Source organism: Saccopteryx bilineata, chromosome 4 (genome assembly GCF_036850765.1).
Source record: "Saccopteryx bilineata isolate mSacBil1 chromosome 4, mSacBil1_pri_phased_curated, whole genome shotgun sequence".
Taxonomy (NCBI): Eukaryota; Metazoa; Chordata; class Mammalia; order Chiroptera; family Emballonuridae; genus Saccopteryx; species Saccopteryx bilineata.
The window spans coordinates 79,326,296-79,353,904 of NC_089493.1; the positions used below are offsets into that span (position 1 = coordinate 79,326,296).

The 27,609-nt window shown below is 49.7% G+C and overlaps 1 protein-coding gene across 1 annotated transcript in view; it reads left to right on the forward strand.

Annotated features, from left to right (window-relative positions):
- The window catches only part of PLA2G4E (phospholipase A2 group IVE), a 47,620-nt gene extending 21,448 nt beyond the window's left edge, over window positions 1-26,172 (forward strand). The window contains exons 5-20 of the mRNA XM_066276967.1: window positions 1,036-1,076; window positions 2,817-2,859; window positions 3,591-3,654; window positions 4,571-4,731; window positions 4,829-4,918; window positions 5,212-5,249; window positions 9,157-9,292; window positions 10,180-10,316; window positions 13,717-13,939; window positions 16,805-16,919; window positions 17,726-17,863; window positions 20,294-20,401; window positions 20,843-21,046; window positions 21,896-22,062; window positions 23,459-23,645; window positions 24,082-26,172. Of these exons, the coding sequence (XP_066133064.1) occupies window positions 1,036-1,076; window positions 2,817-2,859; window positions 3,591-3,654; window positions 4,571-4,731; window positions 4,829-4,918; window positions 5,212-5,249; window positions 9,157-9,292; window positions 10,180-10,316; window positions 13,717-13,939; window positions 16,805-16,919; window positions 17,726-17,863; window positions 20,294-20,401; window positions 20,843-21,046; window positions 21,896-22,062; window positions 23,459-23,645; window positions 24,082-24,443 (2,214 nt within the window). The 3' untranslated portion in view covers window positions 24,444-26,172. The remainder of the gene's footprint in view (window positions 1-1,035; window positions 1,077-2,816; window positions 2,860-3,590; window positions 3,655-4,570; window positions 4,732-4,828; window positions 4,919-5,211; window positions 5,250-9,156; window positions 9,293-10,179; window positions 10,317-13,716; window positions 13,940-16,804; window positions 16,920-17,725; window positions 17,864-20,293; window positions 20,402-20,842; window positions 21,047-21,895; window positions 22,063-23,458; window positions 23,646-24,081) is intronic.
- The last annotated feature ends 1,437 nt before the right edge of the window (window positions 26,173-27,609 follow it).

Below are 27,609 nucleotides of genomic sequence, written 5' to 3' on the forward strand. Positions count from 1 at the left end.
CAACACCTTAGTTGCTCATTGATTTCTTTCTCATATGTGCCTTGACCACGGGCCTTCAGCAGACCGAGTGACCCCTAGCTCGAGCCAGCGACCTTGGGTCCAAGCTGGTAAGCTTTTTGCTCAAGCTGGCAACCTCGGGGTCTTGAACCTGGGTCCTCTGCATCCCAGTCCAACGCTCTATCCACTGCGCCACTGCCTGATCAGGCTCTTTTATTTTTTTTAAGTGAGAGGAGGGGAGATAGTGAGACAGATACCTACATGCACTCCAACCAGGATCCAACTGGCAGCTCCTGTCTGGGGCCAATGCTCGAATCAACTGAGCTATTTTTAGCACCTGAGGCTGAAACACTTGGACCAACTGAGCTATCCTCAGTGCCCAAGCTGATACTTGAACCAATCAAGCTACTGACTTCAGGAGGGGAAGAGGGAGAGAATGAGGACAGGGAAGGAGAGAGAAGCAGATGATCACTTTTCTTGTGTGCCCTGACCAGGAATCGAATCTGGGACATCTATATGCCAGGCCAATGCTCTATCCACTGAGCCAATTGGCCAGGGCCTCGCTTACATTTCAGTGGGGGAATTAAGGTCCAGTAAATCACAACTTGCCTGAAGTTACAAAGTAAAATGTGTAAAGGAATAGGCAGGGAAGAGGCCCCTACCCTTCCGAGTTTAACTTTCTGGGGGCAATAACATAGTCTGCCTTGCCCTGGCATAGTCCTTTGGGAAGGCAGGAGAGCAAAGTGCAGCAGAGTAATGGGGATAGAAGATGAAGGAAATGCTCTGGGGCAGAAGAGCTTGCATGCAGGGACTGGGGTCATCTTTGTACCTTGACCCTCCCCTGGATGGTCACTGATGTTCTTGATGTCAAAGACTTGGGGACAGCAGGAGGCAGAGGGGACAACAAGAGCTAGGAGCAGCTGCTTCCACTTCCTGTTAGTGGTACAGCTTCATGGGAAGGATGGGGCAGGTTCACAGAGGCTCCTGGGACAGGTCACAGCTCACAGATCACAGCTGCCTCCTTTCTTCCCTCTGCAGGGCGTAGAGGAACTGGAGGTAGAGTTCCTGCTGGAGGAGAGGTGAGTAGGCCACACCTAACACCTAAGTTGCATTTCAGAGCCTGGTCTGCCTTTTTGCTGTCCTTCTCTCTTCCACTGTCTCCCCTGGCACTCACCTCAGGCTCTCCACTGTGTATTAGAATCACTGGGAGCTTCTGAATACCGTAGGTGCCTGGGCCCCATCCCTACTCATCCTGTTCTACTGACATCAGTATTGCTTTGAAGATCTAACACTCTGGGCCAATCTCCCTGCCTGAGCTCCCCTGCATTTCTGAGAGTGGCCTCTGGAAAGAATTTTCACCACCATAGTGATGGGGGCTTGTTGAAGCCAGGCTGAGAAAGGGGTCAGGACCAAGGGGTCTCCTCCTTGACCAAGAATGGTTAGAAAAAAAACTCCTGCAAACCTTGGCCCAGAGCAGAGGCTGCCCCTGTCCTCCTCTGCAGCTACCTCTAGAACCAAGTCAGAGGAAGACTCTGACCCAACATGCGGCGTTATGTCCCATCATGCCCAACTAGGACAATGCCCCAGGGTGGAGGTCTGACTCTGCCGGGACTCTAGTGGAATTGGGTCACGGAGCTGGAGGATGGGAAGAGAAGAGAACAAAAAAGAAAGAAAAGAAAAGGCAATGAGGGAGGGTAACTGGTCCCCTGCCTAAAGGGGGGACAAGCCTGCCCCAGGACAGCAGTGTGCCTTGTGATGGGACAGCTGGCTGCTCCCTGCTTCATAGCCCTGACAGAGGTGAGCCTCCTGGATTTATGACCTGCCAGGGAGAGAGGAGGACAAGAAGAATGACCTAGAACAAGAGGGCTAGTCACATTCCAATCAGATATTTCCCTGCCTAAGGGCTCTTAGAACTACAGCAAATCCTCAGATAATGTCTCAATGTCATTTGTCATTTCGTTATAATGATGAGATGATATGGAAACTTAACTCTTATTTCAACTAGCCTACGTTAAAATTAGCTTTGTTACACGTCCTTTCACCACAGTCCCAAGAACCTATGGAGAACATTAAGTGAGGAATCACTGGATCTGAGGTGCCCCATTTCCCATTAACAGCTGGTTGACAACTTAAAATACCTTTGTTTCACGTTAAAGAAAATCTGGGCTCTCTTTCAGGTCTTGATTTGACAGAAATTTTAGGTGAGGGGTGGGATCCTTGGCTGAATTAGAAAGTGGATTGCAAAATGAAATATGTCAAAATTGGTACTGAGTTGATCTGGAGACCCAGTCATCTTGGGCTTGAGCGGACTGCTAAGTGTAACCTTTGAAGACTTACATTCTGAGCTTTATAACAGAATGACATTTCTTGTTTACCAGGCCCCCTTCTGCCTGGGTCAGAATTGTTTGTTAAACACATAGATTAAATAAAGCACAGAACAGAGAATGGGCCAGTTTCTCTACCAGAACTATTGACATCTGCTCTAGGTGGTGGTCTGGCCTTTTCTGGCAGTCTGTTTATCCTCATAATTCTGCATTTCATCTGGTTGGACACGAAGAACAGTTATTCTTTAAGGGAAAAAAAGGGAATTCCTCTTCTAACCTGTAAATCTATTTTCTTCCTAGACATTCTATTTCAAATGTATGCCAGTTTTCTCCTTGACAATCTACAAACCTGAGGTTTCTTAAGCCACTATTTTCATGAGGACCAGGAAGGCTTTGCTCTCTCATTATTGACCCAATTTAGACTTTTTTGTCACCTTTGTGAGAAATCAGTCAAGAACGCTATAACTGACCAGAAATTCTTATTTTGTCTTTCAGTTCCTCCCCACCCGAGGCCCTCATCACCAATGGCGTGCTGGTGGTAATTGTCCTTCCAGGTTCCCGTACCTCCAGAGGCCAGACGTGGCTGCTGTTCTCAGGGGAACAGACAGGGAGAGAACCCTGGACCAAGCTTGGACTAAGAGTCAAACTAACTGAAGCCAGCCCAAGGGGGCAGGGACAGGATTGGGACAGCAACTGGACTGTCCCTGGGGAGGAAATAGCTGGGACATCAGTACCCTGGCCCAGCATCCTATATGCCACAGAATAACGCTTCCTTCTGGGGAACCTCTCCAATAAAAGCTCCCACTAGGAGGTAGCCTTCTCCCAGAAGCAATCTCGGTCCCATTTCCCCCCAATCTCTGTCTCTCTACAAGCACAAGTTCAGTATTAAAAAGATATTCATAATTCAACAATTTTAATTAGATACATCTAAAACCCCAGGATTCAAAATCTGTCCCCTAAAAATCAGCCTTTGGGAGTTTACGGTGAAGGAGTTTGACCTGCCTCTGCTTCTTGAGAAGGCTATTTCTTTGGAAGTTATTTATTTTCAAAGCCCAAACAGGAAGTTCCCCTCAGGTCCCACCTCCAACCTGCTGCAGAGAATGTGACCCCTGGTAAATGGTGACCGTACATCCTAGATTTTTCAAGCGTGCTTTATTTTCAAATATTTCATCTCTGAATAATCTGACAGGACTTGCTTGGTTTCAGAATATGTGGTCAGCCCCCCCAGGGTCCCCAGGTCAGGTCATGCCCCTCGCTTCTTTGTTGCAGGCTCGGCAAGTCTCCCACCTGGAGGTTCATGCAGAATCCAGAAGGCAGAGGAAGAATGGGAAAAGTGGGTTTTTTGACTGCCTCTGCCTGTCAGTGGGGAGGGTTGGCAGAGTGGGTGGGCTGCTTCCCAGCCCTGCCAGCACCAGCATTGGCTGTTCCAGGGCTGCCCCGGGCTCCGTGGGGAACAAATTGCCTGGCAGGAGATGTCTCAGTGTACTCACCCACAGGGTCTGTGAACCCTGTCCCCCTCCCCCACCCCTCTATAAAAGGCATGCTCTTCCAGGTACCCACATGACCTCAGAGCTTCCCAGGCCTGATGAGCACCCTGGACAGGGTGGCACAGCGTTGCCCACACTGGTCTGCACTGTACCCCTGCCACACCAGGGGTTTGCTGGACCTGGTACAGTGGTCAGCAATGGGCTAGATGGGCACTAACAACGCCCCTCTAGCAGTGTCCCTTCCTCTGGCCAGTTGATAGTTCATAGAGAGTCCTAGCATTTGGTAGTGGCAGGGATCACAGATATGAGGCTCTCCTGTTCACCACTCCACCCCATGCCACTCACTCAGGGACCTCCAACCCTGTTCCAGGAGAGGGGAGCAGCGTGGCCCCGCAGGCATGGGTGAGGAAGGGAGGGAGAGGCCACTGCCCCAAACTGGTGGTATGGTGAGGGCTGCTTGTAGTGCAGCAGGGGGTGACTTTGAGATACCTCCTCGAGAAGCAGAACCAGAGGACTCAGCATCTCAGAGGGCTTTCTGGGGACTGCACTTATCAGTGTCACATGCACGCCTTATTACAGTGCAGGCTCCTGGGCTGGCCCTGTCCTACAGAGTGACAGTCTCTAGGGCAGTGTAACCAGTGCCCCATGTCATTCTAAACCTCTGTCCTGGGCACCTCCAGCTATGCTTTTTACCAGGCCATGTTCGGGTGGGGGGGATGAGAGGTTTTGGAGAGTTCTCAGCCTTATTCTCCCCTCTTACAGGGAAGGACCTCCTGGTGACAGTGACAGAGTCCTTTGAGCACTCCCAGCGCATCTCGCAATGCCCAGAGCCCTGCTGCCCAGACCCTGCCTCCTTCCACTACCCCAAGTATTCCCAGCCCCAGCTGCACGTGGACATGCCCAGAAGCCGATGGAGCTGTGGGGTACAAGGTGGCATCGGGGGGTGGCGTGGGGGACTGGGGCAGGCAGGCTGCTGGAGAAGCCCCTCACGCCTGCTCACAGAAGCACTCCTCCTTCCAGCTCTGCTGCTGTGGCGCACACAAGAAGAATGACCCTGTCAGCCAGCCCCTGGATTGCCTCACCGATGGGCAGGCCGTGACCCTGCCTGTGGTGAGCGCTTCGGTCTGGGAAGCTGAGCCTGGAGCAGCTGAGCCTGGGCAGCTGAGCCTGGAGCTCCTGAGGCAGGGAGATGGGGAGGGTCATGTCCAGAAGAGAGAGTGGGATGGAGCATGTGCATGCACATGTGTGTGTATGCCTGTGTGCGTGTGAGCATACACATGTGTGCAAGCATGTGTGCTGAATCAAGCCAGGCAGTAGACAGTGTGGTGAGTCTGCACTTCTTTGGTCGGGATCACTTGGAACTGATTGTCGCCCATGACAGACTGTATATCTTTTGCATCCAGGGAGAAAACTGTGAGTTACACATGAAGTCTACACCCTGGTAAAGTACCCTCTTTCTGTCTGTCCCTCTGATTTGTTCATCCTAGAGGGTGTGAAGTGATATCTCGGAGTGTATGTGGTTTTTTTCAGATTTTATTTATTGATTTTATATAGAGAGGAGGGCGGTGGAGTGAGAAGTATCAACTCACTTTAGTTGTTCATTGCTTGCTTGTCACTTGTCATATGTGCCTTGACCCGGCAAGCCCAGGGTTTCAAGCCAGCAACCTCAGTGCTCCAGGTCAATGCTCTACCCACTATGCAACAAAAGGCCAGGCTCGGTGTTGTTTTGACTTGCATTTCCCTGATGACAATGATGTTGAACACCTTTTCATGGGTTTATTAGCCATTTGTATATGTTCTTTGGAGAAATGCCTACTCAAATCCTTTGCCCATTTCTAAAGTGGGTTATTTGCCTTCTATTTTAAGTTGTAAGAGTTCTTTGTATATTCTGAATATGTCCCTTGTTAGATATATGACTTGCAAGTATTCTATTTTATTCTGGTGGTTATCTTTTATATTCTTGATAGTGTTCTTTGAAGCACAGACATTTTAAATTTTGGTGAATTTTAATTTATCTATATTTTTTCTTTTATTTTTTGTTTGTTCTTTTGGTATCATATTTAAGAAATCATTGCTTAATCCAGAGTCATGAAAATTCACTCCCATGTTTTCTTCCAAAAGTTTTATGGCCTATGATTGACTTTGAGTTAATTTTTATATACAGCATGAAATAGGGGCTCAACTTCATCATTTTGAATGTGGATATCCAGTGGTGCCAGCATTACTTGTTGAAAAGATTGTCCTTTCTTCATTGGTACTTTTGTCAAAAATCAAGTGATCATAATATCCATTTCCAATTTGATTAGCTCTTTGCCCTTAGACAAGTTATTTAACCTCTCTAAGTCTCAGTTTTCTCATCTGTAAACTGGAGCAATACCAAGAGTGCTGACCATTGGTGGCTGCTTTGAGGACCCAGTGAGATAGGTAACACGTGTCAAGAGCTCATTGATCTGTTTGGCAAGGGGGACACTCAGCAAATGTCAGCTGATGTTATTATCATTCTTCTATTATCTATTCCTTGTTGAGGTAAAGGAACGAGTTATTTCTTCACAGCTGTGTCTGCAGCCCTGTGGTAGACATGGAAAAATGTGATGGAAGAGCTCCCAAGCCCTGCCATCAAGGAGGTGTGACCTTGTGAGTGACTCAGGTCAGAAATTGTCAAGGTCCGCCTGACCTATGAAGGCACATTGATCTCAAATAGGATAGGGCATTGATCTCAAATGCTGGGTCGCTGGTTCGAGGCCCTGGGCTTGCCTGGTTGGGGCACATGTGGGAAGCAACTGCGAGCTGATACTTTCCACTCCTTCCCCCTGCGTTTCTCTCTCTCTCTTCTCTCTAAAATCAATTTTCCAAAAAAAAGAAAAAAAGAAATTGTCCAGGTCCATTCGCCTGGAGCCCCTGAGGGGCTCGGCCTTGGAGGATGTGAGGGATGCAGTTGGGCAGGGGGAAAGCTTCCAGCAAAGGCAAGGACCTGTCTGAGCAAAGGCTCAGAACTGAAGGTGCTCCTGAGCACTAAGGGCCAGTGGGCCCTTCCAGGAAGGAGCTGGAGGCGAGGCTGGACAGATCACGTAAGGCTGGATGTCAGGCCAGGAACCTGGACTTGTTCATGGCAGGGATGTGATATAAGGAGGGCAAGCACGGGTCATGCTGCAGAAGCTCCTTCCCTACCTGCCTTGCAGACCTGGGGGATTATATGATAGGATGGATGAGGTCATGGAGGTGAGTTTTTGTCAGCTACGTGCTCACGTGCACACGTGCGCATGCGCACGTACACACACACACACACACACACACACACACACCAATTCTTATTCTGGGAGCAAGAAGAGCTTAAGGAAGAATGTGAGCTCCATAAGAGCAGAGTTGTGTTTATCCAGCTTAGAAGAACCCTTACCTCCTGACCAGGCAGTGGTGCTGTGGATGGAGCATTGACCTGGGATGCAAAAGACCCAAGTTCAAAACCCTGAGGTCACTGGCTTGAGTCTGGGGTCGCTGGCTTGAGCATGGAATTACAGACATGACTGCATGGTCGCTGGCTTGAGGCCAAGGTTACTGGCTTGAGCAAGGGGTCACTGACTCAGCTGCAGCTGATGACTGGTCAAGTCACACATGAGAAAGCAATCAATGAACAACTAAGGTGCAACAACGAAGAATTGATGCTTCTCAGCTCTCTTCCTTCCTGCCTGTCTGTCCCTGTCTCTGCCTGTCTCATTAAAATAAACAAACAAATAAATAGAATAGCCCTTCCTGTAGAGCCTTGTCCAGAGAGATTGCCAGAAGGACCCAAGAATCCTTTGTCACCCACGTCTGGCCTCAGTCTATAGAAGGTGCCTAGGGGAAGCCTTTCTGGACTTCAGATCTAACTGAAGAGGCAGAGGGCTTAATGAGTCCCTAATTGTGTTGAGTACCTGCACCAGCTAAGGCTTTGGGGCTTTCACATTTGTTATCTTCATAAGACCTAAAGACAGTGCTGAGAGTTAAGCATGATTATCCTCATCTTACAGATGAGAAAGCAGAGACTCTAAAACTGCATCTTCTCCATGGAGGTGGGGTCTGTAGCAGTGGTGAGATTCAGCCAGTTTGCAGTAGTTCAATAGAACCAATATCTAATTTTTTGTTTAGTTCGGTGAACCAGTTGTTAAAATGGCACTAGTAATCAGAGTTCTCTCTAAGGTGGGCGCCTGGGCAGCTGCCCAATGTGGAAATCACAAATTTATATTCCTTACTCTTTTTTTTTTTTAAAGAGATACAGAGAGAGTCAGAGAGAGGGATAGATAGGGACAGACAGACAGGAAGGGAGAGAGATGAGAAGCATCAATCATCAGTTTTTCGTTGCAACACCTTAGTTGTTCATTGATTGCTTTCTCATATGTGCCTTGACCGTGGGGCTACAGCAGACTGAGTAACCCTTTGCTCGAGCCAGCGACCTTGGGTCCAAGTTGGTGAGCTTTGCCCAAACCAGATGAGCCCGCGCTCAAGCTGGCGACCTCAGGGTCTCGAACCTGGATCCTACGCATCCCAGTCCGACGCTCTATCCACCGCGCCACCGCCTGGTCAGGCTATTCCTTACTCTTTTTTAATCTGTGCACCAGTGTCTTCTGAGTGCCCATAGTAATGTTAATTCTATTCATAGATAGAAAAAATTTTGATGAAACTGTTTGTAATATTTATTCATTTCATAAAACTCATATACCTTTGACAAAATATTACATTTTAATTCCCTCACGTTTGTCACTTCAGTAAACAAATATATAACATAAAGAGAAAAAATGCCAAACAACCAGGGGGTGACAAGCTGTCATTTGTTTCAAAGAGCTAAAAATATTGTCAGAACAATTGCTGTAAATTCAGCAGAAGCGGAAAGGGGTTTTTCAAAGATGAACATAATATGTTCAGAGAAGAGAAGTCACCTGTTTCTAATATATCAAACACAATGACTATTACTCTAATCAGCCTACCTCTAAAGGAATGGAATCCTACTCCTACAGTGAAAAGATGGTTAAGGGTAAATCACACAGCCAATGATGCTCAGATAAAAGTGAAGAAAATTGCCAGTGAGGATGCCAATCAAGAAGCAATATGGAAATATCTTAAATAACAGTTTTATTGTATTTTTTGTCTGGTATTATTTATTATTATTCCATTAATATTTTAAAACTCATAACATAATCTAGTTTTGTGTTCCTCTTTTATTGTTCTTATTTAAGTATTAAGTGCATGAAATATAATAATAAACTACCTTTCAGTATATCGTTTTTTATATGTAAAATGGTCATTAAGGCAGAGAACCAGTTGGTAAATTATTTGAACGCCACCATCTATTCAGCCAAGGTTCTCTGTCCCCACAGCCCGCAGACACTGGATGTGCGGCTGGGCTACAGCCTGTGCCAGGAAGAGCTGGCGTTCTTGCAGAAGCGGAAGGTGGTGGTGGCTGAGGCGTTGAAGCAGGTGTTGCAGCTGGAGGAGGACCTGCAGATGGACGAGGTGGGTTAACAGAGCTTGTCCAGCCTGGGCTCAGTGCTTGCTCTGAACTTGGTCTTCTAACACACACCCTGATGCCTGCCCCCGGGCCGGCCTCGGCACTGTCTTTCCTGGTTGCGCTTAGTGCTAGGTTTGAGGTGAGGGCTGTGTTGGGTATGGCGCAGGTGTGTGTTTACAAGGGGAGGGGAAAGCAGAGTAGAGAGAGAGAAAGGAAGGAGCCCTAAGAGGTCCTGAGGTGACAAAATGGCCTCCTCTACCAGCCAGGAGAACACATGAAGCTCCACCTCTTACCACACTCCACACTTCCTCTCAAAGGCCCTAGGACCTTCAGTTCTCCCTCCCCCCAAAGTATGCACACATATAAACACTCCCGGAAGGAACAGCAGGTGGAAGCTGGATAGATGCGTCCATCTGCACAGCCAGCTTCTTCCCGTGGAGCAGACAGTGGTGCCTTGCTTAGAGCCCTCTATCACCTCCCCGGTGTGGACTGAGGCCCACACTCACCTGGGCATCAGCCCTCTGAGTGTCCACCTTCTGAGGTGAACCATAGGTATGGATGGAGACCTCGTGCCTGGGATGGCTGTGCTGGGGTGTTAGCCAACAGAAGGATCTTATCATCTTCACCAAAAGAAAACAGTTAGAGTAAGTCTTGGCAAAGAGCCTATGTAAGACTTCAGAGCCCTTTACTGGTAACAAATATTCATTTTGGAGCAAAGGTCTAATTGTACAGAGTGGCTACCCACTCTGAAAGACAATTCTCAGGTCATTCAGTTCCCCACTCTCCACTCCGGTAGCCCGCTCTCCCTCCTCTGCCCTTCTCAGCTCCTGTCTGTCACTCGAAGGCTTCTCCACCCAGCACTGCCCAAGCGGTCTGCCTCTCTGTCCCCCAGGTGCCGCTCATAGCCATCATGGCCACTGGGGGTGGAACCAGATCCATGACCGCCATGTATGGCCACCTGCTGGGGCTGCAGAAGCTGAACCTCCTGAACTGTGCCAGCTACATCACTGGCTTGTCAGGGGCCACCTGGTAAGCATCTGGGGAAACTGTCTGGTGGAGGCCAGAGCAAACAGCAAAAGGGCTGGCCTGGGGTCTCTGGTGAAGTTCTCCCTGCCCCACGTTAGAGTGACTCATGAAGCCTGGGAAGCTCTACCCCTTACAGCTGGGTGACCTTGGGTATACAGGAGTCACAGGCATCCACTATCACTGACGTTGCTGTTCCTCTGGGGCTGTGCAGGGACCCGGGAGCATGGTGGCCTACTATGCGTGAACTCCTGGCACCACTAATCCCACCCTGCTGAGGGGAGGCAGCTACTCTCTCTCCTAAGGTGGGTATGTGCCAAATCTCCCAGGGCAGGTGGAGCTGGCCCAGCTATGCTGGCTGCTCACACATCCCTGCAGGCTTCCTCTGGCTCCGACCTCCTCGTTCTGCTGATGAGCAAGGAGAGTGAGAACTTGGCTCCCCAGGTGAGACCTGCCTGAGGCTCAGCTTCTCCGCAGGAGCACCATGCGCAGTCCCAAGGTCCTTGTAGGGATCCACAAAAAAAATTTTTTTCAATCAGGAGAAAAGAATAAACTTTTAGGTTGAAAAAACATTTTAATAAAGAATATTACAGCCCTGGCCGGTTGGCTCAGTTGTAGAGCGTCGGCACAGCATGTGGAAGTCCAGGGTTTGATTCCCAGTCAGGGCACAGAGGAGAAATGACTATCTGCTTTTCGACCCCTCCCTCCCCCTTCTCTCTCTCTCTCTTCCTTTTCCACAGCCATGGCTCAAATGGTTTGAACAAGTTGGCCTTAGGCACTGAGGATGGCTCCATTGCCTCACCTCAGATGCTGAAATAGCTCAGTTGCTGAGCAATGGAGCAGCAGCCCCAGTTGGGCAGAGCATCGCCCTGTAGTGGGGCTTGCCAAATGCGGTCCATGCAAGAGTCTGTCTCTCTGCCTCCCTGCCTCCCTGCCTCCCTGCCTCCCCCCTCTCACTTAATTTTTTTTAAAAAAAGGAAAAAGAATATTACTATATTTGTCTTTATAAAACATTTTATTTTATTTTATTTTTTTACAGAGACAGAGAGAGAGTCAGAGAGAGGGATAGACAGGGACAGACAGACAGGAATGGAGAGATGAGAAGCATCAATCATTAGGTTTTCGTTGCGCATTGCAACACCTTAGTTGTTCATTGATTGCTTTCTCATATGTGCCTTGACCATGGGCCTTCAGCAGACCGAGTAACCCCTTGCTCGAGCCAGCGACCTTGGGTCCAAGCTGGTGAGCTTTTGCTCAAACCAGATGAGCCTGCGGTCAAGCTGGCGACCTTGGGGTCTTGAACCTGGGTCCTCTGCATCCCAGTCCGACGCTCTATCCACTGTGCCACCGCCTGGTCAGGCAAAGACATAATTTTTAATAAAACAAAATTTTTAATCTTTTTATGGTGAAAGGAGGCTCAAAAGTCATATTGCAGCCCTGGTTCAGAGTGGCCGGGTCCCTCTGACTATCTAAGGCCTTTCTCGCAGCCAGGTCTGTGTCTTATCCTGTCTGGGGCTGGTGGGCCTCTGAGCCCTCAAGGTCCCAAGCTGAGGTCCTCATCCTGGAGGCACTCTGGGTGACTTTCATTTGGATGAGTGGGTGTAAACTCTCCCTAGGAGAACCAAGGGCTCCAGGGGCATCAGGGGCCCTGAGGCTTCAGCCCAGAGGGGACATAGCAGGAAGAGCTGACAGTTATGAGCATTGTCTCTGCGCAAGCACTGGGGTGATCGTTTATGATGGATTATCTCATTTCTTTCTCATAAGAAAACTATGAGGGAGATGTTGTCATTATGCCCATTTTATAGCTGGAGAAACAAAGGAATTGTCCAGGGCCACTCAGCTAATGAGTAGTATTGCTGGGATTTGAACCCAGGTTGTCAGAGTCCAGGGCCCAGGTTCTTTTTGTTTTTAGACAGAGACAGAGAGAGGGACAGAAAGGGACAGAGAGACAGGGAGAGAGATGAGAAGCACCAATTCTTTGTTGCAGCTCCTTAATTATTCATTGATTGCTTTCTCATATGTGCCTTGACGGGGAGGGGGGGCCTACAGCAGAACGAGTGACCCCTTGCTCAAGCCAGTGACCTTGGGCTCAAGCCAGTGATCTTGGGCTCAAGCTAGTGAGCCTGCTCTCAAGCTGGTGACCTCAGGGACTCAAACCTGGGTCCTCCACATCCCAGTCCAACGCTCTATCCACTGCACCACAGCCTGGTCAGGCGGGCCCAGGTTCTTAAGATTCCTGTTAACTGGCTGCCCATGGGTAGAAGTTTAAGAAGATAAGGGGGTACCTGGCCTCAGAAAGCACTGGAAAGGATTCTTTAAAAATCAATTATTAGTAATGGTTTTGAAAGTTGTTTTTAAAATATAAAAATAACCAAGTGAACCTTACGAAGAACAAGGTGCTTGTTTTTTTTTTTAGATTTTACTTATTCATTTTAGAGAAAGGTAGGGGAGAGAGAGAGAGAGAGAAGGGGGGAGGAGCAGGAAGCATCAACTCCCAAATGTACCTTGACCGGGCAAGCCCAGAGTTTTGAACTGATGACCTCAGCGTGGCAGTTTGACGCTTTATCCACTGCACCACCACAGGTCAGGCGAACAGGGTGCTTTTTGTGGAAGAAATCTCCTGACCAACCTCAGCCTTCCCTGACCAGAAACAAGTCCTGTGAAGGAAGAGGTCACTATTCAGACAACTGTACAGCTGCAGACATGGTTCACTGTGGGTGGGGGTCCCAAGTGCTGTCCTGACACAGAAGAAAGCTGGACCAGGACAAGAAGGGGCAGAAAGGAACAAAGACCCAGGTCCAGGGGGACCCCCATCTTTGTTTTACTCCTCCCCACTGCTGCCATGTAAGTTAAGGAGGGGAAACAAATCTTTAGCCAACATCGTAATTATGGGAATTAATGTGGCAGAGTAGAAACAGTCCAGGATGTGGAATCAGCCAAGCCTAGGTTCAAATAATGGCTCTACCACTCCACAGCCCAGCCCTTACATTCTATTCTAACCATGTTACATTGTATTAACTGATGTAATCTTTACAATAACTCTGGGAGATAAGTACAACTCTCCCCTTTCCACGGATGGGGAAGGATGGGGAAGATGAGGTCGAGAGTAGTTAAGTAACTTGCTCCAGATGACATAGTTAGTGAGTGGAGGAGTCTAGATTTAAACCCAGGAAGATCTGGGTCCAGAATCCTCACTCTTGAGCAACATGCTATACTAGGCACACCACAGGCAATCAAGAAATGGTAGCCATTGTGCCTGGAGTAGTAATGTTCACCCCTGTCCTCCAGGCTTCTCTCCTGCAGGCTGAGGTTTCCCATGAGCTGCCCACCTTCTCTCTGGCCAGGGTCTGGGGTTGATCAGACCAGGCCTGGCTCAGCTCTATCAGCCATGCCTGTCTTTCTCCAGGACCATGGCTACCTTGTACCGTGACCCTGACTGGTCCACAAAAAACCTGGAGCCTGCCATCCTCGAGGCCCGGAGGCACGTGATCAAGGACAAGATGCCTGCTCTGTTCCCAGAACAGCTCCTCAAATACCGGGAGGAGCTTCAGCAGCGCAGCCAAGAGGGCTACAAGGTCAACTTTACAGACTTCTGGGGCCTACTGATCGAGGCTTGTCTGGGGGATGAGGTAGGTACCCAGCTTCTTCTAGGCCACACCTTTCCAATTCTCATCCTTCATAAGAATGTCTGGACTTACATTGCAGCAGGAGTTAGGTTGGACCTGCAGGTGCATCCTTGTGCTGTAGAAGGTATGAGGTGACGAATGTGTGATGGAGAAAGATGGTGGGACTGTTCTCTGACATCTCTTTAGAGTATAACTGAGATCCACTTGATGGGGGTGGCCTAGGTGCAAAAAGGCCCTGGCCAGTTGGCTCAGAGGTGGAGCGTCGGCCTGGTGTGCAGGAGTCCCAGGTTCTATTCCCGGCCGGGGCACACAGGGGAGGTGCCCGTCTGCTTCTCTACCCCTCCCCCTCTCCTTCCTCTCTGTCTCTCTCTTACCCTCCTGCAGCCGGGGCTCCCTTGGAGCAGAGTTGGCCTGGGCACTGGGGATGGCTCCATGGCCTCTGCCTCAGGCGCTAGAATGGCTCTGGTTGCAACAGAGCATCGCCCCCCCCATGGGCAGAGCATTGCCCCCTGGTGGGCGTGCCGGGTGGATCCCGGTTGGGCACGTGTGGGAGTCTGTCTGACTGCCTCCTGGTTTCCAGCTTTGGAGGGATACAAGGGAAGAAAAAAAAAGGATCATGTCCTCTGAGAGCCACATCAAGACACCTGTGGGAGAAAATAGGGAGGGAGCTGGAAAAGGCTGAAGAGCCATCACACTGTGGTGCAAGTCTGACCCCTACTGGCGGAAAGAGGGAAGAAAGGCTGCATGGAAGCATCAGGGTCCGCAAGGCCTTCGAGAGTCCTCCAGCCAAGCTGGCCATTGGAGGAGCCTGATACCCCCTAGAATGGGCCTGCCCCGGTATCTCTGCCCCACTAAGTTATGGGCTGGGAGCTGCCCAGGGGAGGTGTGGCCTCAGCACAAACTTAGCATGGATTTCAGAGCACAGCAACTGGAACCCTCACTCAGTGACACTCCCAGTAGTTGGAGGTCTATAGGTTACCACACAGAGGATGGGCCCGATGAGGTTCCTCCCTGCTCTGAGATCCAACGATCTGAGCCATATGTGCCCAAGAAGAGAACCAGCCTGTGTTGAGGCCCAGCTGTTGTGAGAGCCACGTGGGACATGCTGGAGGAGTGGGACCGTGGGATGCCGTGGTCCTGGATATCCGGGTGAGCTCAGCTGACCCCTGGGTCCTTTCAGCTGCACAGGCTCCAAGGAGGACCAACTTTGCCTGTTGCTTAGACTCAAAGCAGAGATTCCCACCTCACTTCTATTCATGCCTGTGGCTATCTGCCTCGCTCCCAAAGGTGTCTGAGATGTTCTAATCTCAATCAGAATATTCCAGAAAGAGAAGGGACAGCAAATTTATTTTCTAGTATGTCCCCTTTTCCAGAAAATCTAGACAATTTATACAACCAAGGATGGCCCAAACTACATCTTCCACATTCATTCATTCCCTCATTCAATCTTTAATAAATGCAGTACCTCCTGCATGCCAGGAACTGTGCTGGGCCATGGGGATTCAGACACAAGGCACTCACAGTTTTTGATGGCCCCCACCCCATCCTGTCCCTTTTGATAACCTACCATCTAACCTGTCCTCATGATGAAGCAGGACGGGCAGAGACTGAGGGTGTTGGCTTTGGAGTCAGGCAGGATGGGGTTTAAATTCCAGCCCTATTCTGTGCTAGTCCTTAAATAGGAATTACAGCAATAAGTGGTAGTTGATATTTTTAACAAGAGTTATTGCCCCACGTGATGAGGAGAAATGCACCAAGGCTTCAACATCGGAGGTCTGAGCACTGCCTCCTGGGTTCTGTATGGGGAGGAGCCAGGGTTCCCGGAAAGCAGGTCTAGGATCAACATTAGGAGGTCTCTGCTCTTCCACTCTGGCCAAAAGTAGGAGCCCCTTTTCCTTGGGCCCCCTTGACAATGAGTGTGGAGTTCACCTAAGGAACTCTTCTGTGTGTCTGCAACTTCCTCTATTTACAGGACAGTCGGCTCTGTGGTGCCTAGACCTCTAGGCCCAATTACGACAGGTATCCCCTTTGCCTTTCAAGAGAGGCCCAAGAATCCTTTGGCCCACACATGTGTTTACCATCCCATACAGATTCCATGGTCTTCACAAGCTTGGGTAACCATGGGCGGTCACGTAGTAGGCAGCTTTTTGGCCTGGGATCAGCACCTGGGCCTCTAGGGCCTCGAATGACCTTGTCTATACTGGCTGACTCACTTTGGAGGGTAGCCAGTGGCCTTAGCTTATCTAAAGGACTCCCACTCTAATTATACAGCACAGTGCTCTGGGAACTTAGAGGGACCTTTGCCGCCATCTGGTGCCCAAGTTTTCAAGCCTCTTGTTAAAAAGAGGGGAAGGAAAGAAGAAAGGAAAGAAGGAAAGAAGGAAGGGAGGGAGGGGGGAGGAAGAGGGAGGGAGGGAGGGAGGGAAGGAAGAAGGAAAGAGGAAGGAAGGGGAAAAGGCTATTTTCCCCCCTCCTAAACACATTTTATTGCAACACACAAAGCAGATAAGAAAAATGGAGCTGCTCCAGTTTGAGTGGGTGGAAGATGACAGGGATAAAGAAGGGCAGTGGTTGCCTCTCCCACCCCCACCTCTTCATTCTCTGGTTCTGGAGATAATGAGGAAAACCCTAGGACTCTGAGGGACAGCCCTAAACTGCAGGTCTAGTCCCTCCCCATCTGTGTCGTAAATGATGAACAGTCCAATGATGTGTACCCTCTACCTGTCCCTTTTAAAAGCAGGTTTAACTGGTGTCAGCTGGAGCTTTTACAGCAGCCTGGTGTGCTCAGGTCCACGCTGTGCCCTTATGCTGTGCTGCCCAGGAGCTGTTTGTCTGCTTCTGTTCCTTAACCATTTTGTTTCCCAACAGAAAAATGAATGCAAACTGTCAGAACAGCGTGCTGCTTTGAGCCAAGGCCAGAACCCCCTGCCCATCTACCTCACCATCAATGTCAAGGATGATGTAAGCAACCAGGATTTCAGAGGTAACACTGATGACTTGCAATTTACAGCAGGGTCATTTTCCAGCAAAGCCACCTTGCACACACATGCCTCCACAACTTTGGCAACTTCCACATCAAAAGGTGCTCCTGACAACCAAAGAAATTAATTGTCTTTGTTACCCAGAGGCAGATTAAGGTCAGTTGAGGCCCCGGGCACAGAAGAAAATATTGGGCCCCTTAAATAAAAAGACATAGACAAGGAAAATAAAAATATATATTAACCATATTTTTTTAAAAATAAAGAAATATTACATACTATTAATGTTAAAATTGCACATATGAAACCAAACTTGGTATCATTAGAAACAAGTGTAAAGTTGGGCTTTTGCGGGGCCCTTCAGAAGTCGGGGTCCAGGGCATGCGCCTGGTGCGCCCGCCATTAAATCCGCCTCTGTTGCTACCCCTTTCTGCCCTCAGGAGTGGGGAGGGGGACAGGGTTCCCTGGTTTCCCTGGCTGGCAGTTTGATGGGACAGGGGACGTAAAGGTCACAAGGGAAAGGATCCTAGATATTTCTTACATGCCCAGAGGGAGCAACTCTAGAGACCTGCACTGGTTTGGGGTCAGTTTTGGTCCCTATTTATCTGGTTTTCAGGAGCCAATGAGCAGTGCAGGTTGCAAAACTGTCTTGACCAGCTAGCAGAAGCTGACCATGATGCCCCTGTATCCTATGGGGAAACTACGGCCTCACTGTCCAGGTCTTCCCAAGGCCAGCTCTGTGTCAGGCGTCCAGGAGGAGAGGCATGGCTGCACCACCTGAGACTGACACCCTGTTCTGCTGTTTGTGCAGAGTGGTGCGAGTTTTCTCCATATGAGGTGGGCATGCAGAAGTATGGGGCCTTCGTCCCCGCTGAGCTCTTTGGCTCTGAGTTCTTCATGGGACGGCTAATGCGGAGGATCCCGGAGTCTCGGATGTGCTACATGCTAGGTAACTCCTGGCTGGGGGGGGGGGGGGGGGCTTCTGGGAACTCTGCCCCATGCTGGCCAGGGCCTTGCCTTTTAGTTAGAGAATGACAGGGAGGCATACTCTATTCCCCCAAGAATTGTCCCAGGTGAGACTGGGAATTGCAGGCTGAAATGGAAGCTTCTGGAACTCCCACCCTTTTCCTCTCTGGCTCTAGGAAGCAACATGACTGCTTCTAGGGGCCAACCTAGCTCCTAGGGCCAGAGGGGACCATAGGATAAAGGCAAAGTAACTGGGGAGGCCTGGCCCAGCTCCCAACCCTATGGTCCTCCCGAACCAGTGCCCTGGGTGCAGGGGCCTGACTATGATGTTCACTTGTTTAATTCTCCCCTTCAGAGTCTAAACTTCATCTACCAAACGGCAACCTCGAAAAACAGATAGTTATATCCCAGGTTTGATTTTCACTCAGGGCACATATGAGGAGAAACCATTTTCTCCTTTCCCCTTCCCTCTCCCTCTTCTCTCCCTCTTCCTCTCCCACAGCCAGTGGCATGTTTGGTTTGAGCATCATCCCCAGGCTCTGAGGTTAGCTTGTTGGTCCTAGCACAACAGCCTTAGGTGCTGAAAATAGCTTGGTTGATTTGAGCATTGGCAACAGATGAGGGTTGCCTGATGGATCCTGGTTGGGGGCACATGCAGGAGTCTGTCTCACTATCTCCCCTCCTCTCACTTAAAAAAAAAACAAACACAAAAACAACCTGACCAGGCAATGGCGCAGTGGATAGAGCATTGGACTGGGATGTGGAAGACACAGGTTTGAGACCCCGAGGTCACCAACTTGAGCACAGGCTCATCTGGTTTGAGCAAAAGCTCACCAGCTTGGACCCAAGGTCGCTTGCTCGAGCAAGGAGTTACTCAGTCTGCTGAAGGCCCATGGTCAAGGCACATATGAGAAAGCAATCAATGAACAACTAAGGTGTTGTAACGAAAAACTGATGATTGATGCTTCTCATCTCTCCATTCCTGTCTGTCTGTCCCTATCTAGACCTCACTCTGACTCTCTCTCTGTCTCTGTAAAAAGAAAAAAACAAAACAAAACAAAAAAACCATAAAATAGATAGTTGTCTGCACTCCCCCTTCAGCTATCGCAATCAAGCCCAGTCCAAATCCAGCCCCATGTCTTTTGTGAAGCCCTCCCAGAAGCCCCTAGCCTTGGTGGCCTTTCCTCCTTCTAAAGGTCTATGCTATTGGGCATGTGGTTCAGTGGGTCATAGATCTGTAGTTAAGACACTTGGACTTGAACTTTCTGAGCCTCGGTTTTCTTAATTGTCAGGGTGTGTGTGTGTGTGTGTGTGTGTGTGTGTGTGTGTGTGTGTGTGTTTTAAAGAGAGAGAGAGAAAGGGGGGTGGAGAGGAACAGGAGGTATCAACTTGTAGTAGGTGCTTCTCATATGTGCCTTGACCAGGCAAGCCCAGGGTTTTGAACCAGTGACCTCAGTGTTCCAGGTCAGTGCTTTATCCACTGCACCACCACAGGCTGGGTAGTTTTCTCAGCTGTAAATTGGGCTTAAGAATAGAACCTGTCTTATGAAGTTCCAAATGGATCAACAAATGTGAAAGATTTCACATGAGTATTATCAATGTGTTGCATTTTAAAAACATGATAAGGCCCTGGACGGTTGGCTCAGCGGTAGAGCGTCGGCCTGGCGTGCGGGGGACCTGGGTTCAATTCCCGGCCAGGGCACATAGGAGAAGTGCCCATCTGCTTCTCCACCCACCCCCTCCTTCCTCTCTGTCTCTCTCTTCCCCTCCCGCAGCCAAGGCTCCATTGGAGCGGAGATGGCCCGAGCGCTGGGGATGGCTCCTTGGCCTCTGCCCCTGGCGCTAGAGTGGCTCTGGTCGCAGCAGAGCGACGCCACGGAGGGGCAGAGCATCGCCCCCTGGTGGGCAGAACGTCGCCCCTGGTGGGCATGCCGGGTGGATCCCGGTCGGGCGCATGTGGGAGTCTGTCTGACTGTCTCTCCCCGTTTCCAGCTTCAGAAAAAAAATAATAATAATAAAAATAAAAATAAAATAAAATCATGATAATAAGAAATAGCATTATATTTATCAAGTGTTACTCATGTGCCTGGCACTGTCTTAAACTAGTGTATTACTTGATGCAAGAGTGGGCATTTGGGCTTGAACTTGAAGCTTGCGCCTGTCGCTGCTGGGGCTGTGCCTTGTATGCTTCATGCCCTCTCCCAGCTCTGAGAGGAGGGTGGAGAAGAGCTGAGAGCTGGGGACCACCAGTCATCTGGGCTGAGTTGCACTGTGGGCAGAGGAACATCAAAGTCTGTCCTACCCTCTGAGCAGCCTGGCTTGGAGGAATCAAGGCCAAAGCAGACGCAGTCAGTGTTTGCGTGGGTCTTGGGGCTTGTGGACAGAACTGCTCACGGCTGGACCTGCTCTCTAGGTCTGTGGAGCAGCATCTTCTCCCTGAACCTGCTTGATGCCTGGAATTATGCCAAATCCTCAGAGGAGTTTTTCCACAGGTGGACAAGGGAGAAAGTGCAAGACATTGGTAGGTGACACACTGGCTTCCCCTTTTGGTTGGGTGATAAGAGGTGGGTGATGGAGAGCCATGGATCACAGACTGAGAACCAGCTCATGTTCTATGTATCTCAATACCATCTGTGTGGCCCACAAACATGGGAAGGCCGCTAGGGCTGGAGGGTCCGCCCTGCCTAGAGGGGAGGGTGATTGTAGGTGAAGGCACATGCACCGAGGCCCAGCCTCAAGCCCCCTGGGGCCTACTCTGGATGTTTTGGGGGAGTGGATCCGCTGTGTAGTAAGCTTGGCATGCTGTGTAGCACCCAGGAGAGCTGAAGAGGGGAGTATCTATGAGCATAGTTAAAGGTTGCTCATCTAGACCGTCCTCTCTGGCACCTCTCCTTATCTGTCACCTCCTCCTGAGCAATCTGGGACCCAGCTCTTGTGACCTGGTCTCCCCTCTCCCCTGCAGAAGATGAACCGCTCCTTCCTGAAATCCCCAGCTGTAATCCCAATGCCCTGGACACCTCGGTGGTGATCCCAGCATCTTGGCTCTCCAATACGTTCCGCCACATCCTTACCTACCGGTCCTTTGTGTCTGAGTTCCACAACTTCCTGTTGGGGCTGCAGCTGCACACCGACTACCTCCAGAATGGCCAATTCTCCAAGTGGAAAGGTACCCCATCCTGGCTGCTACCTGAGGCCTGCTTCTGTTTGGAGGAAGGAGAAGTCAAGGCTGTCATGGAGATAGGATGAGAAAACCCTTCTGACATGTTCATGAGGTCATGTGGCAGACCACCCCCACCCTGCCCCGATGGATTCCTGGGTGTGTCCTGGTACACATATTTAGTTAATTGCAGCTGTGCAACAAAACTCAGCAGGTAGAAATTGGCCCACAGATGGGGAATGGGGGCCCTGACTTTCTGCAATTGTCCTCTGGGGGCACCTATTTATGTGATTGCTGCTGCCGTGAGTTGGGCAGGGATGGCCCAGCTCCAGATCTACCAAGTGGGAAGCAGCAGAGCCAGGCCTTAGACTTCGATCTTACAGCTTCAACTCAGTGCCTCCTCCCCACCATGTTGAAGCTCTGAGGTTCATTTTCTACGATCTTTGATATTTTATCTGGCCATGGCCTCCAAATGGCTGCTTGTGTCTGGCCTAAACATCCTCATCCTCACCGTCTGGGCAGGAAGGGCAACCAGCTCTGGGATCCAAGTTTGTACCAATTTATAGGAGAGTTTTTCACCCCTGTTATCCCACAAGCCCTGTGGCTGAGTCGTAGTGTGCTCTCTGTGCATATTCCATAAAAGACTTGCTAAAACCCCAAGCTAATGCTGTTCTTCATCAGCCCACCCAGAGGGGCACCCACTCACCTGGGCATCCTGGACAGACGTGGGGTGGCTGGAGGTCCAGGCTGAGGTGAATGAGCTCTGGGTAGGGCAGTCCATCCCTACCAGGTACCTCTGACCATCTGCTGAGATCAGGGCGCTGGGCTGTGATGGTAACTGGAAGCCTTGGATTTCAGACACTGTGCTTGACAACTTCCCAAACCAGCTGACAGAGTCTGTGAACCACTTATGTCTGCTGGACACTGCATTCTTCGTCAACTCCAGCTACCCACCCCTCCTCAGGCAGGAGAGAAAAGCCGACCTCATCATCCACCTCAATTACTGTGCAGGGTCCCAGACAAAGGCAAGTGTGGCAATAAAAGGCTGTCCTCTTCTGAGACAGCCCACTGAATGAGAACCACAAACTAGGGAATGGAAGGATATGCAACCCCTAGCAGGGGTCCCCAAACTTTTTACACAGAGGGCCAGTTCACTGTCCCTCAGACCGTTGGAGGGCCGCCACATACAGTGCTCCTCTCACTGACCACCAATGAAAGAGGTGCCCCTTCTGGAAGTGCGGCGGGGGGCCGGATAAATGGCCTCAGGGGGCCTCATGCGGCCAGCGGGCCGTAGTTTGGGGATGCCTGCAGGCCTACAGGCTCCAAGGTTTAGAGTGGAGAAACTCAGCCCCAGGAGGCAGCCAGCTGGCCTTCACACGCAGGGGGACCGTGGGGTTTGGGAAGATTCACTGAGCTGATTCCAGTTCTTGCATCTGACTGTTATATTTGGCAATTCTTTAGCCGTAAAAAAAAGGAGTTTTAAAAAATAACCTTGATAGAGCCCAGTAAATTCTAAAGTCTTAGACCACTTCAAGAGCTTATAATATTCAATTTGCAAAATAATCACATTGTTTTCCTCTCCCAGGGACTATGACCCTTCGTGTAATTATACTAAAGAACTAGGACCAAAGGCTTTTATTTATTTACTTTTGAAATGTTCCTGCCTTTTAAGTGAAACAAGCTGATTTTTGTTCTACTTTAATTCAGTCCTATCCTGAAGCCAGGAGAAGGGGAGTGCAGACAGATGATAAGGATGACAGTGATAATGACCTATGTTTGTAAATGGGTGACGACATCCTTTCCTATACACCATCTCACTTGATACTTATACTGGCTCCTTGAGATCGATGGCACAGCTGCTGTTATTTCCATGTTGTAGCTGAGGGAACTGAGGCACAGAGAGGCTACGTGGCTTGTTTAAGATGACACAGCTTGTGAGCATGGAACCAGGAACAGACTAAGGGGTTCTGACCCTCTGAATCCACTGCTCTCTCTGTTACATTACGTTTATAAAGTAACCCTTTCAGAGTCCTTTGCAGCCCTGTGATGCTCCCTCAGTTCCAAAGCCCAGGCAAGTCCCCCATCAGCCTGCCAGCCATGACTGAACAAGGCCCAGCTCCAGTCACCGTCAGGCTGGCGCCCACATCTACCCCGGTCTGTGTTTGGGGCAAGCATCATCGAGAGGACTTCTGTCCACTTTCCATGGGGAAGGGGCTTGCAGCTGATACACACCAGCCTACTGCCTCAGGCCCTTTGTCCTGACCTGCCTTTGTTCTAAAAATAACACAAATAGGCCAAACAATTGGACACTTGAGTTGTTAGCTGGGGAAATTAGGAAGCTGGATCTAAGATCTCTGTGTTTCTTGTCCACCCCCATGCCTCCTAATACACAAACATGTCTTCCTGTGCTATTCTATCTAGCCAATGAAACAAACCTGTGAGTACTGTGCCACGCAGAACATCCCCTTCCCCAAGTATGATGTGCAAGAGGAGGGGAATAGTAACCTCAAGGAGTGCTACCTGATGGAGAACTCGCAGGAACCTGATGCCCCCGTCGTGCTTTTCTTCCCACTCATCAGTGACACCTTCCAAAAGTACAAGGCCCCAGGTAAGCCGCCTGTGAGCTCTATCCCACTGCCACCGGCCTTGGACTGACAGCTCCTGCCTTTAAACTTATGCTGTCTTCTAATAGCGCTAAGGAGAAGCCTGGCTGAGCTCCCGTCCGAACCAACCTTGGTTTGGCAGAAAGAAAAGACCCCCATACCTCCATCGGCTGGGCTGGCGGTGTCAAACTCGACTCCCAAACTCAGTCACTGAGCATTTGTTGACACCCAGCTGTGCTCCTGGCGCTGTGTTGGTGCTAGGGCAACCCTAAGCTGGGCAAGCTGTGTCCCTGCCCTAGGAGCTTGGAGAGGCGCTCATGTTCATGCAGGTGTGTGCACCATGCATACATACAGAGGTGGGCTGGGGGAGAGGCAGGGCACGAGTTATTACAACCTAACATAATAAGCAGAGTCTATAGTGAGTCCTTCTGCTGCCTCCAGGTGTGGAGCGAAGCCCCGAGGAGCTGGAGAAGGGCCAGGTTGACATTTACGGCCCCAAAACTCCCTACGCCACCAAGGAACTGACGTACACAGAGGCTGCCTTCGACAAGCTGGTGAAGCTCTGCGAGTACAACATCCTGAATAACAAGGACAAGCTCCTGCAGGCCCTAAGGATGGTGGTGGAGAAGAAGAAACTCCTGAAGAGCCAGTGCTCCTCAGTCCCAGGGAGCCCCACCGATCCCGCATATGTGTCCACCGCGCCCAGAGCGGAGCCCGCCACGGCTGAGTGGTCTGCGCAGCCGCCTCTGTTAGCCGGCAAGGGGTGCGAGCAGGCTGACCTGGGCTTTCTATCAAAAAAATAAAAATTGTAAAAAGTTGAGGGAGACAGAAAGAGACCGTAGGAAAAGAATACAGTATGTATTGGGGTTTTATACCCACTGGAATCTTAAAAATCTTTCCCTGCAGGGGAAGGGACCCAATAGCTACAGGCTCCCACATATGCCTAAAGTGTGGGGAATAAAGGCAATGCCTGAAGAGGAGGCTGCTTCCCCAGAAGCTCGAACTCAGAGCTAGAGCTCAGAACCCTCCCCTCCCTGCTCCTCCCTGCCTCCTGCCTAGAGGACCACAGGGAATGCACGAGAGGACCTGGGAAGCACTCTGAGTTTTCTGGGAAAACACTTCTTAAAATTTAAGGCAATAATGTTCTTGTGAATGCTATAAGCAATTCTATTTTATTTTTATGAATCTGTATGTTAATAGGGATTGTGATGCTAGAAGACCTAGACGGAGTGCTGGAGATATCCTGGTCTTTTCAACAACAAAGCCAGACAAGTGACAGGGTTTCAGCAGCCTCTCTCTAGCCTCAGAACTGGTGACTCCTGTCATCCTGACCAGACAGCCCTGTCTGCGCATTCAGCTTTAGTAAAATGCCAGGCAAAGCCCAAGTCTGCAACTCAGATTCATGGCATGAGAAACTGTGATGCAGCTCAGGGTGTCCAGGCAGGAAAATGCAGTTAGGCACCGGGGGGTGATGCTGCCCAATGCCCAATGACGTCCACTCCAAGGAGCCGGCGCTCGCTGACCAACCTGCCCCAGGAGTACTTCCCAGTTTCCTTCGCACCCTCCCCTCTGTTTTCCAGATGGGATTATTTATTTCTAAATGGGACTCCTCTTATTTATCCTGTGAGCCCACCACAGCCAGCACATCCCAGCTCTTGGAGAGTCACCCTGAGAGAACAAAACCAGGAAGGATCTACCCAGAAAGGACTAGGTTAGCCATGAAGAAAAAGCCCGTCCGTGGAGATGGATTCCAGATGAACCGCTGGAACAGAGAAGTCAAATCAAAGTATCCAGTTTTCCCATCAGGTTGGGAACTTTAAAAATGTGTAACCTGAGCCACTGAGATGCCCAGGCCAATGGAAAGTGTGACCAGAAAGGCATGTGGCCTGTACGAAGTCCAGAAAACCTGGTAGACGTGCCCTTTTTTCTGGGCCACCATGCTACCTAAGCAGTCCTTCGGTTGTTAGGGGACAAGTGACAGAGACCAAAAGTTTACAAAATTTGGCCTCCAATTTACATCCTTGCTACTCAAAGTATGATGGGGAACTGGTTAGAAATCTGGAATCTCAGGCTCCACCTTACCCATACTGGGTCAATCTACATTTTAAGGAGTTTCCCACCTCCTCTCTGATGCCCAGGTACCCACCCCCTAGGTGATGCCTATGCATATTAAAGTTTGAGAGGTGTGGATTTATGCCATACTTTCCCATAAGCCTGGAAAGCATGAACAATCGACTCCCCTGACCCACTGACAAACTGGGCTCTCGGACCTAGAAAACTGGTCCCCTCCCAGATATGCTAACCTGAGACTCCACCCCGCCCTCCCCACCAGAGCAGCCAGCTGCCTCCACTTTGACATCTTTTCCTTCTATCAGCATCAAACAGGCTCTCCTTAAATTATCAGAGTGAGTCACGTAGCAAGACCTGTTTGTTTTTAAAGTCAAGGCAGCCCTGCCTTGGATTCATCAAAGTATGTAGAGTGAGGTTTCTAAAACCATTGTATTATTTGAGCACGGAATAAAATGGCCATGTGGGTAAATGCTGTTGACTCATCTGCTTTCATTATCTGATGCTGTAAAATATGCATAACTCCTGTCCTCGTTCCTGCCTGGCCACTGCCAGAGGTGTAAGAAAGACCTTTGCAACCCATCCCTCCTCTCCTGGACAGCTTCCTTTTCTCCCGCAGGGGTCTGGGCGGAGGAGAGGGGGCTCCTTTCTTTATGAAGCCATGTCAGCAACCAGCAGAGCACCAGTTCTTGCTGACCGATGCTAGCTGAAGCTCCGATGGTTTTCAGGAAGTGCTGATGGAGAGGCAGGAAGGGCAGCCCGCATCAGCTGAGCACCTACTTGGTGCACGGTGGTCGGTGGTCGCAGTCAGTGAACAGACTCTGCTTTCCAAGGATTTAGATTTGGGTTGAGGAGAAAAACATGAACTGATTTGTAAACAGATTTGAGAAGTTAAATAGTGACTTAGCTTTTAAAACAATGATGGCAATGTTACAGAGCAGGAAAATGAGTAAGGGCCACATAAGAGATAAAGACAAAGTGCCATCAGCTCTGAGAAGGGCAAGGGCACAGTGTCTTGGAAAGAAAGGTCAGACGGGCTCCCTCAGCAGGTTCCCTGCTTTTTACCTGTAACATGATTAAATAGAAAAATCAAATAAAACTCCTCTCTCCCCCTGCATCCCTCCTCCTTGTCTCCTTTTTCCTTCCCAGGAGAGTAGCCAGCATTCCACACTGGCACACAACCCAGTCGCCCTGTCCCACAGCAGAGTGCTCTGCTTCTACATCCCCATGAAAACACCTCTCCTCAAGGTCACCAATGTCCTCCCAATCTGCAGATACACTGAGTCAAATGGCACTGGCCCTTTCCAGGCCTTACCTTACTTGATCTCAGCATTTGGCATTGCAGACCAATTTCCTGAAACCCTCCCTTCCCATGACTTGCTTGTCCAAAGCAATTCAATTCAGTTTTGCTTGCAAACATTGATTGCCTTCTCATTATGTGCCAGTCACTGCTGTAGGCATCGGGACAATAAAAAGGTTTAACAAATGACCCCACACTTCAAGGAGCTTTCTTTGGTCCCATGTAGGAAGCCCACATGGAAACAGAACCATGCAATACAAAGAGAAAGTTCCCTATTAGCTGTATATACAAGGGGCATACATTAGGGGCTGCCAGCCTAGCCCTAGAGGAATAGGGCCAGGTTTGCTGAACACCTTCTTTCCTGGATTTCTTCCCACCCCTGGCCTTACCTCTCTTGTTCTCCTTTAAATGCTGGTATTCATTAATTCTCTCCTTAACTCACCTCTCCTCTCACTCTATACTTTCCTAAAGCAATCTCATATACACCCAGGACTTTCCTGCTTCTGTTTTGAAAACTCTGAAACCTTTAGCTCTGGCCAAACAGATTTCCTAAGTTCTTGATTAACGTATTCTAATTCTATACCAGTTAGCATTACTTCTGC